Source organism: Cryptomeria japonica, chromosome 11, assembly GCF_030272615.1.
Source record: "Cryptomeria japonica chromosome 11, Sugi_1.0, whole genome shotgun sequence".
NCBI classification, from domain to species: Eukaryota; Viridiplantae; Streptophyta; class Pinopsida; order Cupressales; family Cupressaceae; genus Cryptomeria; species Cryptomeria japonica.
The window spans coordinates 335,577,330-335,589,938 of NC_081415.1; the positions used below are offsets into that span (position 1 = coordinate 335,577,330).

Consider the following 12,609-nt stretch of genomic DNA (forward strand, 5'->3'; position numbering starts at 1 on the left):
AAAAGACTCACTAAGCACCGCTCGATAACCAAGAGCAATCTTAACTTCCCAGACACGATATCAAACAGTATAAATGCATATCTACGCTCGATAATCATTGAAGCATGCACATGCAACATGACTTAAATGCATGTACCACCTTTCTTACCATCTCTACATTTGGCCTAAGATAAAAATCTGCCACCCTACCCAAGAAAGCTAACAGCTACGTGGAGGAATGAAGAGATCCACTAACTGCCACCCCATACCGCCGCCAAGTTCATACGACCACCTTCATTAAATGCTCGTCACCTCAAGGATACCACCACCTTCATTAAATGCTCATCACCTCAAGGATAACGAGTATCTTCGGCCAAAAAAGATCAAGTATACCACTCTTACTCATACATTGCTATTCCAACGCCTCATTCGCACATCTATTAGCCTCCGCATTGCCACTTTGAAAAACGTGAGATATCTTGAAATCTTCAAAATGCGCCATGATCGACGTGATCGTTTCAATGTCACGATTAATTCTCCAACTAAGCGAGATGCCACATATGATAACATTGACTATCACTTGGGAATCCCCTTCCAAGTGGAGCTTGGTCACCCCTAACCTTCATGCGAGTTGGATAGCTAGTCCAACCGCTTTGGCCTCGACTTCATTGTTAGGTCCATCTGGCAATCTTTGCCAACCTGCACCCACTCTAACCCCTAGGGAATCCTTCGCCACACACCCAACACTTGACGGTCCCGGGTTACCCCTGGATGCACCGTCGAAGTTAATCTTCATCCATCCAAATTCGAGGGGGGGGCACTCTACCTCTCTCTTCCCTTTGTCTACTGGATTAACCTGATCAAGCCCATTAATGGGTGTCCTATTTATTTCTTTTCACTCTTCAATTCTATTATTATATAAGATGCAATTTTGAAAAACAAGGTCACTTCTTATTGAAGTGGTGTATGCTTACTCAAATTGGTGTAATTCACTATATAAAAAACAAAGAATACAACATTCATATAATATTCACTTGAATGCTTGTCCCACAAATAGCAAAGAGATACAAGTTTTTGTTTAGGTAAGTTTTGCAAGTGTATATGAGGAAAGGTATTAGGGAGGGCAAAAAACAATTATCTTGGAGAGTTCAACTCCACTTTGATTATCAACAAAAACCATGCATATCAAGCAATATTATGTGTAAAGCCAAGACTCTTACTCTTCAATTAAGAATCAACTCTCATCAACCTCAATGTGAAACATGAAAGTGGAAAAGACCTAAAGAATAATGAGAATAAATGATATATATTTTTTGCAACATTGGACAATGGAATCACAAAAACATTTTATTGTAGAGTGTCATGTCTTCAAGAACAAGAGACAAGCATGTCAATATAATGACAAAATTTCTTAACACAATATATTCAACCAAAAGACTATTGAAAAGATGGTGATGCTCATCATCTTCCTTAATAGGGAAAAAAATCATCTTCCTTAATAGGGAAAAAATTAAAAGACACTGATTATCCCATAAACTATTTATCTAACCCATCTTAAATCCAAAAAAGAAAAAAGGTGGTCACTTCAAAATTGAGTAGGCATCAAATATAAATCGGGCAGGAAATGCTGGAGTAGTAGCCAGTCCTTGAGGTGGTGTCACAAGGTATCAGAAAGTGTCGGGTACTTCTTGTGTCTGTCACCGTTTCAGACTGATGTCTTTCTAATAGGGTACCTGTCTTTAATCTTCATCATGGGTCCAGCTTACTTTTAGTTATTTCTTCATAAATCCACCTAATGTGTTGTTAATCTCATTATTCTTCTTCTAAATAGAATACTATATCTGATAAATTCCTGCAGTTTTGTAGCTTAGTACCTATATTAGGCAAGCTACTGCAACCATTGTTTTTCTGTTTTCTTCTTAATTACAGTCATTAAAGCCTTTTACTTGTTTCAATATCCAAATTTTCTGTACAGCATTTCTTTTTATCGTTTTCGAGGGCTTGATCTCCGGGTCGAATCATTACAGCTTGTCATTTCGTTCATATATCCTCTTTACTGAGGCTTTTTATCTCTGATAGAACTTCAGAACAAGTTTAAGCAATTTGCATGTACTTCAAAATTTGTGTTGGCCTTCTTCAATTCTTTCTTCTTCTTACCCAGTTAACATCTCATGTTTCGCTGGTATTACCTACTCCATTTCAACAAGAGGTTCTCTAGGTTTTCATGGATATAAGCTCAAAGGCTTTTTACTCAAACAAATCATCAGCTTCTGTTGCTTTAAATATTGGTTGAATTGAAAAACAGATCTGAGAGCTTATATTGAGTTTCATGGAAAGTGAGCAGTTTTGCTTCATGATTGGGAAATCTGTTCTACGGAGTGCATCGGAAAAGATTCCTTAAAATCCCCGAAGAAGAGGGAGACACAATCAAGGGACCCACTGATCTACAAAGCGCCTTTTTTGAAAAGAATTGAAAAAAAACAAGGGCCTGCAGTTACCAGTTAAACAAGCATTGGTAATTTGGTACAGACTTTGTTGAAACATGTCTTCACAGTAGCAGCTTCTGCTTATTCTTTGATGGAAAGCTACGAAGAGGAAAGTACAGGAGAAGTCATAAAGGTGGCAGAGTTCCAGACTGCCATGAAGCCCATGTTTGGCGCTCCCAGTGCAAGTGCCAGGGAGCAAATGCAATTAAGGCAGGACATGGGAATAAGATCACAACACAGAGCAGTGGGACCAACTCCAAAGGTTCTTCATCACTGTAAATTCTTGGTTTATCCCCCGCCTCTGGCTACACATGCAGAGCTTGTGCACAAAAGGGAGTTGTTTTTCAACACCCTCACCAAATTCCATGTGACCCTCGGGGCCAAGCTGACGTAAGTGATGTTCTTTCACATAGTTGCTTCATTGAGATTCTGGCTCTCTGTTGGTGTGAAATGTGTTTCCATGAATGATTGAGTGTTCATCAAGAACAACATTATTAACATTTTTTAGATTCATTTGATTATCAGCTCTTCTTTGTAAATCATTGATTACAGAATGTGATCCTCTTAAAATTGTAAGCACATAAGCTATCCAGAAGTTTTTTACACTACAACAATCACATTGGCTGGGTGAGTTTGGACTTGACATGTAGCCTGCAGGCAGCCTCTGTAGTCTGTATCATGCAATAGGACTATTTCATTAGGGTGCTGAGACTTTTTTCTACTGATGGGTTTACCTGGTTGAGGTTTGTGTCAATCAAAATGATGTGAGTACAAACAGAACACACAGTTTTGCCAGAAGGTTTCTTCACCCTGAATCGAGGTTGCACCAACTTTAGGCAGAGTACTCTTGCCATCACTAACTGCACAAACTTTTCTTCAGCTTCTGATTGGTCTGTCATTTTGTTTCTTCTTCTTGCACGAAAATATCAGTCCTCGTCCTGATCTATATTTCTGTATATTTGTTGAAATTATGTATTGTTCTTAATGATATAAGATTTCCACAATCTATAATTTATTAGATATTATTTTTAAATTAGACTGTGCAAATTTTTTATCAACATTTCGGATCAGATCACACTTCACATCATCAACACGATAAAGAGCTAAGAAATGCTCTAATATTTGTTTGTGTTTTTAACTTGTATGTTTAAGTTTGAAACACACTGTATTATATACTCCTACAATAATTTTTTCTTGGGAGGGCTTTCGTTAGTGTTCCTCATGTCCTAAGACTGAGTTTCGAATGATCATGGATGATAAGAATATTAAGAAACCATGCGGACTGTCATGGATTAAGTTTGTGCCAGACAAAGCGCGTCGGTTCATATTAGAACTAGAAGAATATCTGGCATGAAAAGCGCTTGGAATTCAGATCCCACATGAATAGCTTCTCATCACCAATGTGTTGTAGTGTGTACTGTGCAGATTGGAATGTTTAGTCCCTTCAGTTTGACTTTCATCTGGCTTTTGCAAGATTTGGTGGTCATTTTCATGCATAACCCAGTAGTCCTGGGTGACACTTAATGCCTTAAAACCCTCTGTTTGTATTTTATGTTGAAAATCTTTACTATGATCTCCACAATGTAAGGTGATTTCTGTACGGTGTGGCCAGTATATCAATTTGCACAGGAAACCACTGAGTCCTCTGTCAGTTTGACACTTTAGATTTTGTGTTTTCGAAGGTTTTTTCTTTTTATAGAGGAGATAGGTTCATAGTGATTGCTAATCAGAATTAAAAGTTTTTAATTTGAGATATTAATGGATGAAACAATGAAGCTATTGTTTGTGAGATTTGAACTATTAACTTTAACAAAAATAATGAAAAAATTGTAATCCATTTTTTTTGTTTCGGTTTTTGTGTAGTGAAACAGGATCAAAAGTTGGGGACTTGACAGTGTAGCAGATTGTTTTTGGATTTATTGTATATATTTTTTACGTAGACATATCAAAATATCGATGTAAAAAAATTACACAGCTACTTCAAAAATAATTTTCATCAACTAAAAAAGCCAACTATAACTAAATATCTACAAATAGTAGAAAATAGTAAAAATAAAAAGATCAAAATTATGAAATTAGATCCCATTTTACAAATCACATTCCAGAATTGGATGCGGGTTAAGTGACGATATTATGGCCTAGTTAAACAAACCATGCCTGCGAAATCCAGTAGCTAATTTAAACAATGACATTGATGTAAAACCGGCTTTCCATAGCTACATGTTCTAGTACTGTTAAAGAGATGTATAGTTTTAAATATGCCAAAATGTTTATCAGATTACAAATAACTAAAACAATATCGAAATTAATATAATGGCTGTGCTGCTTGCATGTTTCATTAGATTCCATGACACTTGGGCAGATGCCATTCTGTAAAGGTTTGCTTAATTTCTAAAAGATTATGCTGCTCTTTTGTAAATCTAGGTGCTGAATTGTAAACAGATTAGTCACAAAATGGCTCAGCAGTTCAGTGGTGGAGTCTCTCAACATCAAATAGGAGGTCTTAAATCCGAATTCTAGTTGGTCCACAGAACATAGGAGGTCTTAAATCCGAATTCTAGTGAGGTGTAAAAAAAATCTAACATGATATCAAAACCAAATTAAGAATCATGTACCATTTGCAAGTCTTTACAGTTAAACACTTTCAAGCTGAGACAACGTACATGTTTTTACTTCTCTTGCATCTGTTCATTACTCCATTTTTCGAAATAGCCTTGAAGAAGCAAAATAACATATTTACAACACCTTACTTTAAGTATATGGCAAGTAAAATTTTCCAATTCAAAATTTTCATTAGAAAGTCTGTGAGTGTGACACTCCTATAGCATTGTTACTGAGAAGAGAATCCATAATAAATTCTGAAGCCCTTCATAAATCGACTGTTAACTAGTCTCCGATTTAGGACATTAAAGGCTTCCCCACTCCATAATAATTTGAAAACAGGCTTCTAAAAAAAAACCTAAGGAATTTCTGCAATTTTATGCTAATAGATACAATGCTTCTTAAAAAAAACCTAAGGAATTTCTGCAATATTATGCTAATAGATGCAATTTTTCAAGTTAAATTATTTTAATTGAGATGAAATTATTTCGTGAATGAATTGATAAGACTTTAAAAGAATAATAACAGATTTCTTTCAAATGTGCGTTGTGCAGCATTCCAAAGATTGGTGGTAAGGATCTAGATCTTCATGTATTATATAGGGAAGTAACTGCTCGTGGAGGACTCCAAATGGTGAGATAGTTTTTGTCATTCCTTAAATTTCTTTCAAGAGTTGATTAAACATATACATGCTTCAGATCCTGTGCAATTTGAAAAATGCTTTAGTTCAAAATTGAAAATATTTTGTGAATCATTTCATTTTAACATTGTTGACCATGTAGTTGTAACCAGCTTCATTGGTTAATGCTTTGTAATCAATCTATCTCTTGCCACAATCTTTTAGGAACAATCTAGTGAGATTTGTATACAAGCCATTTCAGAGGCTTGAAATGTGTTGTAATTGAAATGTTAACTATTTTTATTTTGTTTCTGAAAACAATTTAAAATAGTGAAAATCTGTTGCATGCAACAGGTCATTAATGAAAGAAAATGGAAGGAGATCACAGTTGTGCTTAACGTTCCTCGCACTACCACAAGTGCTTCATTTGTTCTTCGCAAGTACTACATTAATTTGCTCCACCATTATGAGCAGGTTCACTTCTTTCAAGCCCAAGGGCCCTTGGTTCCTCCTCCAGGTACATTGTCAGGCCTCCAAAGTCACATTTAGAGTACACTAAAATCTTTGCTTGAATGAATGGCATCATGATTTACATTTATATGTTTTGGTAAAGGGTAAAGTGTAAAGTTGGGTGTTTGAAAGGAGACCAAAGGGAAATATCATTTTTCATGATTTGCTTCACAAGCAGTTCCTACAGCTAACTTAAACCCCTGTTATGAATCAAACCACAGAGGCTAGTTACAAAAATGCAGCATTAGAGGATCCAGAAGTAAAGATCAAAAAGCAGAAGATTGACTCTGCTCAAGCTCTTAGAGGTTAGGAAGACAAATTGATATTATTATTGGTAGTGTCAAAGATTTTGTAGCTCTTTTCTTGCAATCATGTTTTTCCATCAATTTGAACTTTATGATATTTCTGCTGCAGCAGCAGTTGATCAAGCATCATCAATAGGAAGTGTTGTGAGTGGGTTTATAGACGGTCAATGTGAGCATGGTTATCTTGTCACTGTAATGGTTGGAACAAGAAAAATGAGGGGTGTGGTCTACCATGTACCTTCTCCTGGCTCTAGATCACAAGGTGCTAGGGTATCTACATATACAAATATTTTGCAGTCAGGCTTCAGATCTACAATGGCGCACAGAATAAGCAGTAATAGAAAGAAAAAAAAAGTTCCCAGGAAGGATCCAGGTGCCCCAAGGCAAAACAGAACAGGTTATAATTTTTTCTTTGGTGAGCAGCGAGCCAAACTCAAATCAATTCAACCAGATAAGGATAGAGCTGTCAGCAAGACGATTGGTGACTTGTGGAATAAGCTTTCAGAGGATGAAAAATTGGTAAGTAAATTTGAAGACACCAGTTTTGCTACTCACCAATTCAATTCTTCAATAATTTGATTATAATTTGTATCAACAATTTAGGTTTTTCTTGTGTCTTGTCTTATGTAGTCTCTTTATTGTTCTTTGGCTGGCCTTCGCTGTCTTGATATTCTTATCGTTAAATCTTCTCGCTTGTAAAAAATCTGGATCCTTTCAAAATATCTGTTTATTTAATTAATTTTTTTTTTAATTATTTGCAATTTATATGCAAATTTTAACATGAATGTATTTAATAGACATGATGTTTCCACAGACCATGTGATGCAAAGAAAAGTTGTTCCATGGGGGATACCCCTCCCCACCCCACAAAAGCCCTGCATCCCCGTTAGGGGGACATTTCCGGGACTTGGGGAATTGAGGGAAACGTCCCCCACAATGCCATCACCTCTGTCGCCTCCACTAGATATGCCACTGGGTCACTTGCTATATGGCACATGTCATTACATATTTGATTGCAACCTTTAATTTAATGAAAACTAGTTTACTTTTTATGGGGTTTTCATATAAGTGTTATATTGCAGATTTTGTCTTGAGAATTTCAATTTGCGCTGTCCCCTGCTGTTCCCTCACCGTCCTCAAATTAGACCCTTGGTCCCCATCCCTGAAACCCATCCCGTGCCCCCACATCCCCCACTCCATGGAACGAAGAAACATTTAATTATTTTTGAAAGCAATGAACTGACATATGAAAACTGTACTTGTGGCAGCCTTATCAGGAGCGAGGTTTAGAGGATAAAGAGCGTTATAAAAGAGAGATGCGCGAATACAAGGAAAGAATGAGACTCCAGAATCGGGATTCACATGTTAATTTACATATGGTACACAAATATGACCATTCAAACAGTGATTCTAGAAATCAAGTTCAATTAAAATTAGAAGAATCTAAGCAACTTGAAGAACGAACCCAGGAGCAGGGATCACAGAGTTGTTCTGGCATACCCAATTTGGAGAAACCTTCTTCTACTTCTGTCATAGAGCTTGTTGAGAAGCAGCAATCTACAGGGGGTGAAATGACCAATGTATGACCTCATTATTGAAGAAAAGCTAATTGGTTAGATCCTTTATCATTATACTAAATATAGTCCATCATATGATCTTTAATGCGAATTGACAAGTGAATTCTACCTCTTAAGAAAGTTCAATTGGGAGTGCAATTTAGACAGATCTGCTAACAAAAAATAGGACAACACTAGCCTCTAGGACATACACTGTCATTACCATTCTTATGTGGTTCCTCAAGACCAAGCAATTTGGACACCACACCAGAATCATATCGAATTCATGTTATTCTCTTCAAATTACTTTGTCTCACATTTGTTCTTTGTATTGTTCGGAGAAGTCCTACAAGGAGGGATATTTGAATCCATAAATAGTTTGGTAGAATTATGGTAGTGGAATTTAGAAACAGTTAATTAGTTTCTGCCAGTATTTTGAATGGAGATCATATACTTTATATTTGGTAGCTTCTTTGCAGTATTAACCAAAGGCCTGGTCTTATGAATATCGGAACTAATGATACCCTAATCTTAAGTCAATTTTTAGAAAATTGGTATACCTCTAAGCTGATCAAACAAGTTTTCTATCTAGCATTCGGTAATACATACACATTCTAACTACAGTTTTTTTTTTCAATGAAAAGCACAAGTACCACAATGAGACGTACTAAAGCTTATTAGACTTCTCTCAATCAACTCATTTAATTGAATTTTTAGTCCTTATAACACATTCATCCTTTCATCCTATAAGGTGCCTTTGAAACAGATGTTACCCCAAAAATCAACTCAATAAAAAAAAATTGATTCATGTAATGGAAGCATCCTAGGGATATCCTTAGGAAGCACATCCTTTACTCTTGGAAAATTGAGTGATCAAGAGTGGTGGACATTTCTTGTATCCTTGAATTTGTAGCTTTCACCACAAACTACTAGAATTCTTGTACTAGTGATCTTCTAGTTTGAATAGGTATAGAACTTGCCCTTGTACTAGGTGTTCAGTTTGTAGATTTAAATTTCTGATAAGGTCTGATTTGGGTATGATGTCCTTTACCTTTCTCATTTTCTGATCAGAATGATAAAATCTGAAAATTCTTAGTCTTGTTTTATTTTTAATCATTCTCTTTTCTTCAACCTATTCTGTTTTATTTTTTTATCATTCTTTTTTCTTCAACCTAGAAGCATCTTTTTCTTCTGCCCTATTGGTGGATTCAATTGTAACAGAAGAGTTTAGGATTTGCATGTTTACAACAGCCAATGATTTCTCTTAATCTCAAATGAATTTTCCTATCTCAGACTCTTCATCGTTCATACGATCCACATATCTTTTTTTTGGTTGGTACAATCACATATCTTATTAGACCCACAAATTTGAATTTATTTTTATTTTCATTAAGAGTTCGAGTCTTGATGCAATAGTTAAAAATCCACTCTTTATTTTTCTTGATAGCATTCTAAAATACACTTTTCATGAGATTGTTCTTTAAACAATTTTCAAATAAGTTAATCCACACCCTTTGAGAGCACTCAATTGCTCTAATCAAAATGAGGCATGAACATTGAGTTGAAATCCTTTTATGTGAACCAATTCATTTGAAGACAACTTTTGTAACCTAAAATATTTCTTGAGGTTAACTAGCGAAGCCTCACCATTATCTTCTAATTACTTTAATAAAATTCCTAGAGGATCTTGTTTCATTAAGTCCCTCAAAAAAAGGATTTGTTTCAAGCATCTTAGAGAACCACAATATGCAAGAAAGAATCCTTGAGAAAAAAATATTGGAATGTGGGCAATCTTTGTTTAAAGCCATTGCTTGGTCTCCAAATGTTTCTTAGAATGAGATTTTGTTTTGCTCCACCCAAGTTGGATAAAGGTTAAGTATTTGCCAATGCAAGTTTGGAATTTTTTTCCTCGCTTAAGCCCATAAAAAAAACTCTCTAAGTGGAGGACACTCGGTCAACCCTCTATTAGGAACCAGAAGGACAATTGAGGGGGGGGGCGGGGGTGAATTAGTTGTTAATAAATTTTATGACTTAATCAAACTTAATGCTTAATACCGGTAAACCAAACTTATTGCCAGTTAATAGATTAGCAATTAATATCAATACCGGTGAAATTTAATGCATGAAAGAGAAAGATAAACAACATCCACAACACATAATATGTGTTTTAATGTAGAAACCTTGTAAGGGGAAAAACCACGGTGGGAAACCTTACACACAATCAAATGATACTACTGCAGATAGCATGCGTATACAAATGAGGTCTGCACATGCAGAAAAACCAACCGCCTAGAGCACACTGCTCAAATGGGAGTCACAATGACTACAATAAGATGGTTAAATCATAGAATAATGTACTGCTCAAAATAACATCTTCAATGTTGGATTCAATACCGGTTAAGTTCTGATAAACACTTTCATACCTTCCTTGAACCTTCTCTATGGTCTTCTCATATGATCTTCAATATTCGCACATACCATGTTAAAATACCATACCATAACCATATCCTATGTTTATCTCATAAATGAGATCTTACATATATACAAAACTTAAGACCAAATGTGTAGTCGTCTTACTAAGAGTATTACAGTTAAATCAATTATAAATAAGTCTTGATGAGATGCATCATGTCGGCTCAATGCATTTACAATAATATCCAATCAATAAATCATCTCCATAATGTGTCGTGCTGATCTGGAATAGATAACGCATACTGGTCCATAACCTAGACCAATCTGCCGGTAACAACAAATATACCAACTCGATTGGACCAATAACCAAAACAACAATACCAAGTATCCAAGCCGTGTCTTTGACATAATCAAGCGATCTCCAGATGATACTAAGTCATCATCAGTGCCAGTGAACCATATAACCTGTCAGTGAGCATATACTGGTGACTATGCATAAGTCACTGACCTTGCTGGTGAACACAATGTGCCGATTCATCAGTAAACCAATATAACCATAGTGCCAAATCAACAATATAGATCTCCAGAAGGATAAGTGCTGACATCAATGACAAAACTAATGCAACACATCCATAATACCAACAATCTCCCCCTTTGACATTGATGGCAACACTAGATGAAAAAACATCTAAGTGCCAAAACAGAATGCCAAAAACCAAAAACCAACAACCAACAATCTCCAGAATAGATCAATACCAGGAATCAAAACCAAAATACAAAGAGTATATATCTCTCCAACGAATGTTTTTCCATAGATCTCTCTCCCCCTTTGACATCAAATGCCAAAGCAGTTAAAATACCGGAACATACAACCAACTATTCCCTCTGAGAAGTAGCTCTCCTCCATCAAAGCCGGAAAAACCATTTCTCTGTTAGTTTTTGTCGGTTTGATGTCAATCTCCAATTGTCCAAGTCTTTGTCGGTGAGGGTATTACCCTAAGTTGCTCTCTGAGATATTCAAAGGTTTCCTTAGGCAAAGGCTTTGTAAAGATATCTACAATCTGCTCTTTAATATTCACATAAACCAATTTTACTTCTTTTGCTTCAACATTCTCTTTCAAAAGATTATATTTGATAGAAATATGCTTAGTCTTGGAGTGAAATACCAGATTCTTTGATATATTGATTGCTGCTGAATTATCATAATAAATGATTATAGATTCTTTGCATTTTACCTTTATGTCCTTTAACATTTGCTTAATCCATAATACCTGAGTACAATTAGTTGCTGCTGCAACAAATTTTGATTCTGTTGTTGATAATGATGTACAATTCTGCTTCTTGCTTATCCATGAAATCAATCCGCTACCAAGAAAGAATGCTCCGCCAGTGGTACTCTCTCTGTCATCTACATCTCCTACCCAATTTGCATCGGTGTATGCACATAAATCAAAATTTTCATCTTTAGGATACCATAAACCAAGATTTGTTATGCCTTGTAGATACCGAAAAATCCTTTTTACTGTTGATTCATGATTTTCTTTAGGATTACTTTGAAATCTTGAAACAATACATACTGCATTCATTATATTAGGTCTTGTTTGTATCAAATACAGTAAACCTCCAATCATAGATTTCTATCTTGTCGGATTAACAGGAACTGAATCATCCTTCAATGTCAATTTATCAGTTGTAGTCATAGGAGTACTTACTAGTTTAGAGTTTTCCATGCCAAATTTTTTTAGTAGTTCCTTCAAGTATTTTGTTTGACATATGAATATACCTTTATCAGTTTGTGAAATCTGCAATCCTAAATTTTTTTTTTATCTCTCCAATCATAGACATTTCAAATTATTCTCGCATCTTGTTAGCAAAGTCCTTACACAATCCATCTTCTCCTCCAAAAATGATATCATCAACAAAAACTTCAATAACCAAGATGTCATCATTAGTCACTTTGTAATATAAGTTGTGGTCAGCATTACCTTTAGTGTAACCAAGCTTCAAAAGATATTTGTCCAATCTAGCATACCAAGCTCTAGGAGCTTGCTTCAATCCATACAAAACTTTTCTTAATCTGCAAACCATATCTTTATCATTTGTCAATGAAAATCCATCAGGATGTTCAATATAAACTTCCT

The 12,609-nt window shown here is 35.5% G+C and overlaps 1 protein-coding gene across 3 annotated transcripts; it reads left to right on the forward strand.

Moving 5' to 3' along the window:
* The first annotated feature begins 1,605 nt into the window (after positions 1–1,605).
* Positions 1,606–8,523, forward strand: LOC131074986 (high mobility group B protein 9). Of its 3 annotated transcripts, none has more exons than XM_058011751.2 (6): positions 1,606–2,855; positions 5,621–5,699; positions 6,040–6,202; positions 6,417–6,500; positions 6,613–7,019; positions 7,769–8,523. In XM_058011751.2, exons 1-6 carry the CDS (start codon positions 2,557–2,559, stop codon positions 8,084–8,086), a joined length of 1,350 nt encoding a protein of 449 aa, XP_057867734.2. In that variant the 5' UTR covers positions 1,606–2,556; the 3' UTR covers positions 8,087–8,523. The 3 variants fall into 3 exon arrangements, with proteins under 3 accessions (XP_057867734.2, XP_057867744.2, XP_057867727.2); XM_058011761.2 differs by having other exon boundaries at positions 6,616–7,019; XM_058011744.2 differs by having other exon boundaries at positions 1,607–2,855; positions 6,610–7,019.
* Positions 8,524–12,609: the final 4,086 nt, after the last annotated feature.

Excerpts from the sequence above, each read along its gene's own strand:
- LOC131074986 (XM_058011744.2), top strand. The coding sequence starts at position 2,557 with ATGGAAAGCTACGAAGAGGAAAGTACAGGAGAAGTCATAAAGGTGGCA. Across the intron at positions 2,856-5,620 it reads ACCCTCGGGGCCAAGCTGAC|CATTCCAAAGATTGGTGGTA; the intron begins GTAAGTGATGTT and ends TGCGTTGTGCAG. Across the intron at positions 7,020-7,768 it reads TTTCAGAGGATGAAAAATTG|CCTTATCAGGAGCGAGGTTT; the intron begins GTAAGTAAATTT and ends TACTTGTGGCAG.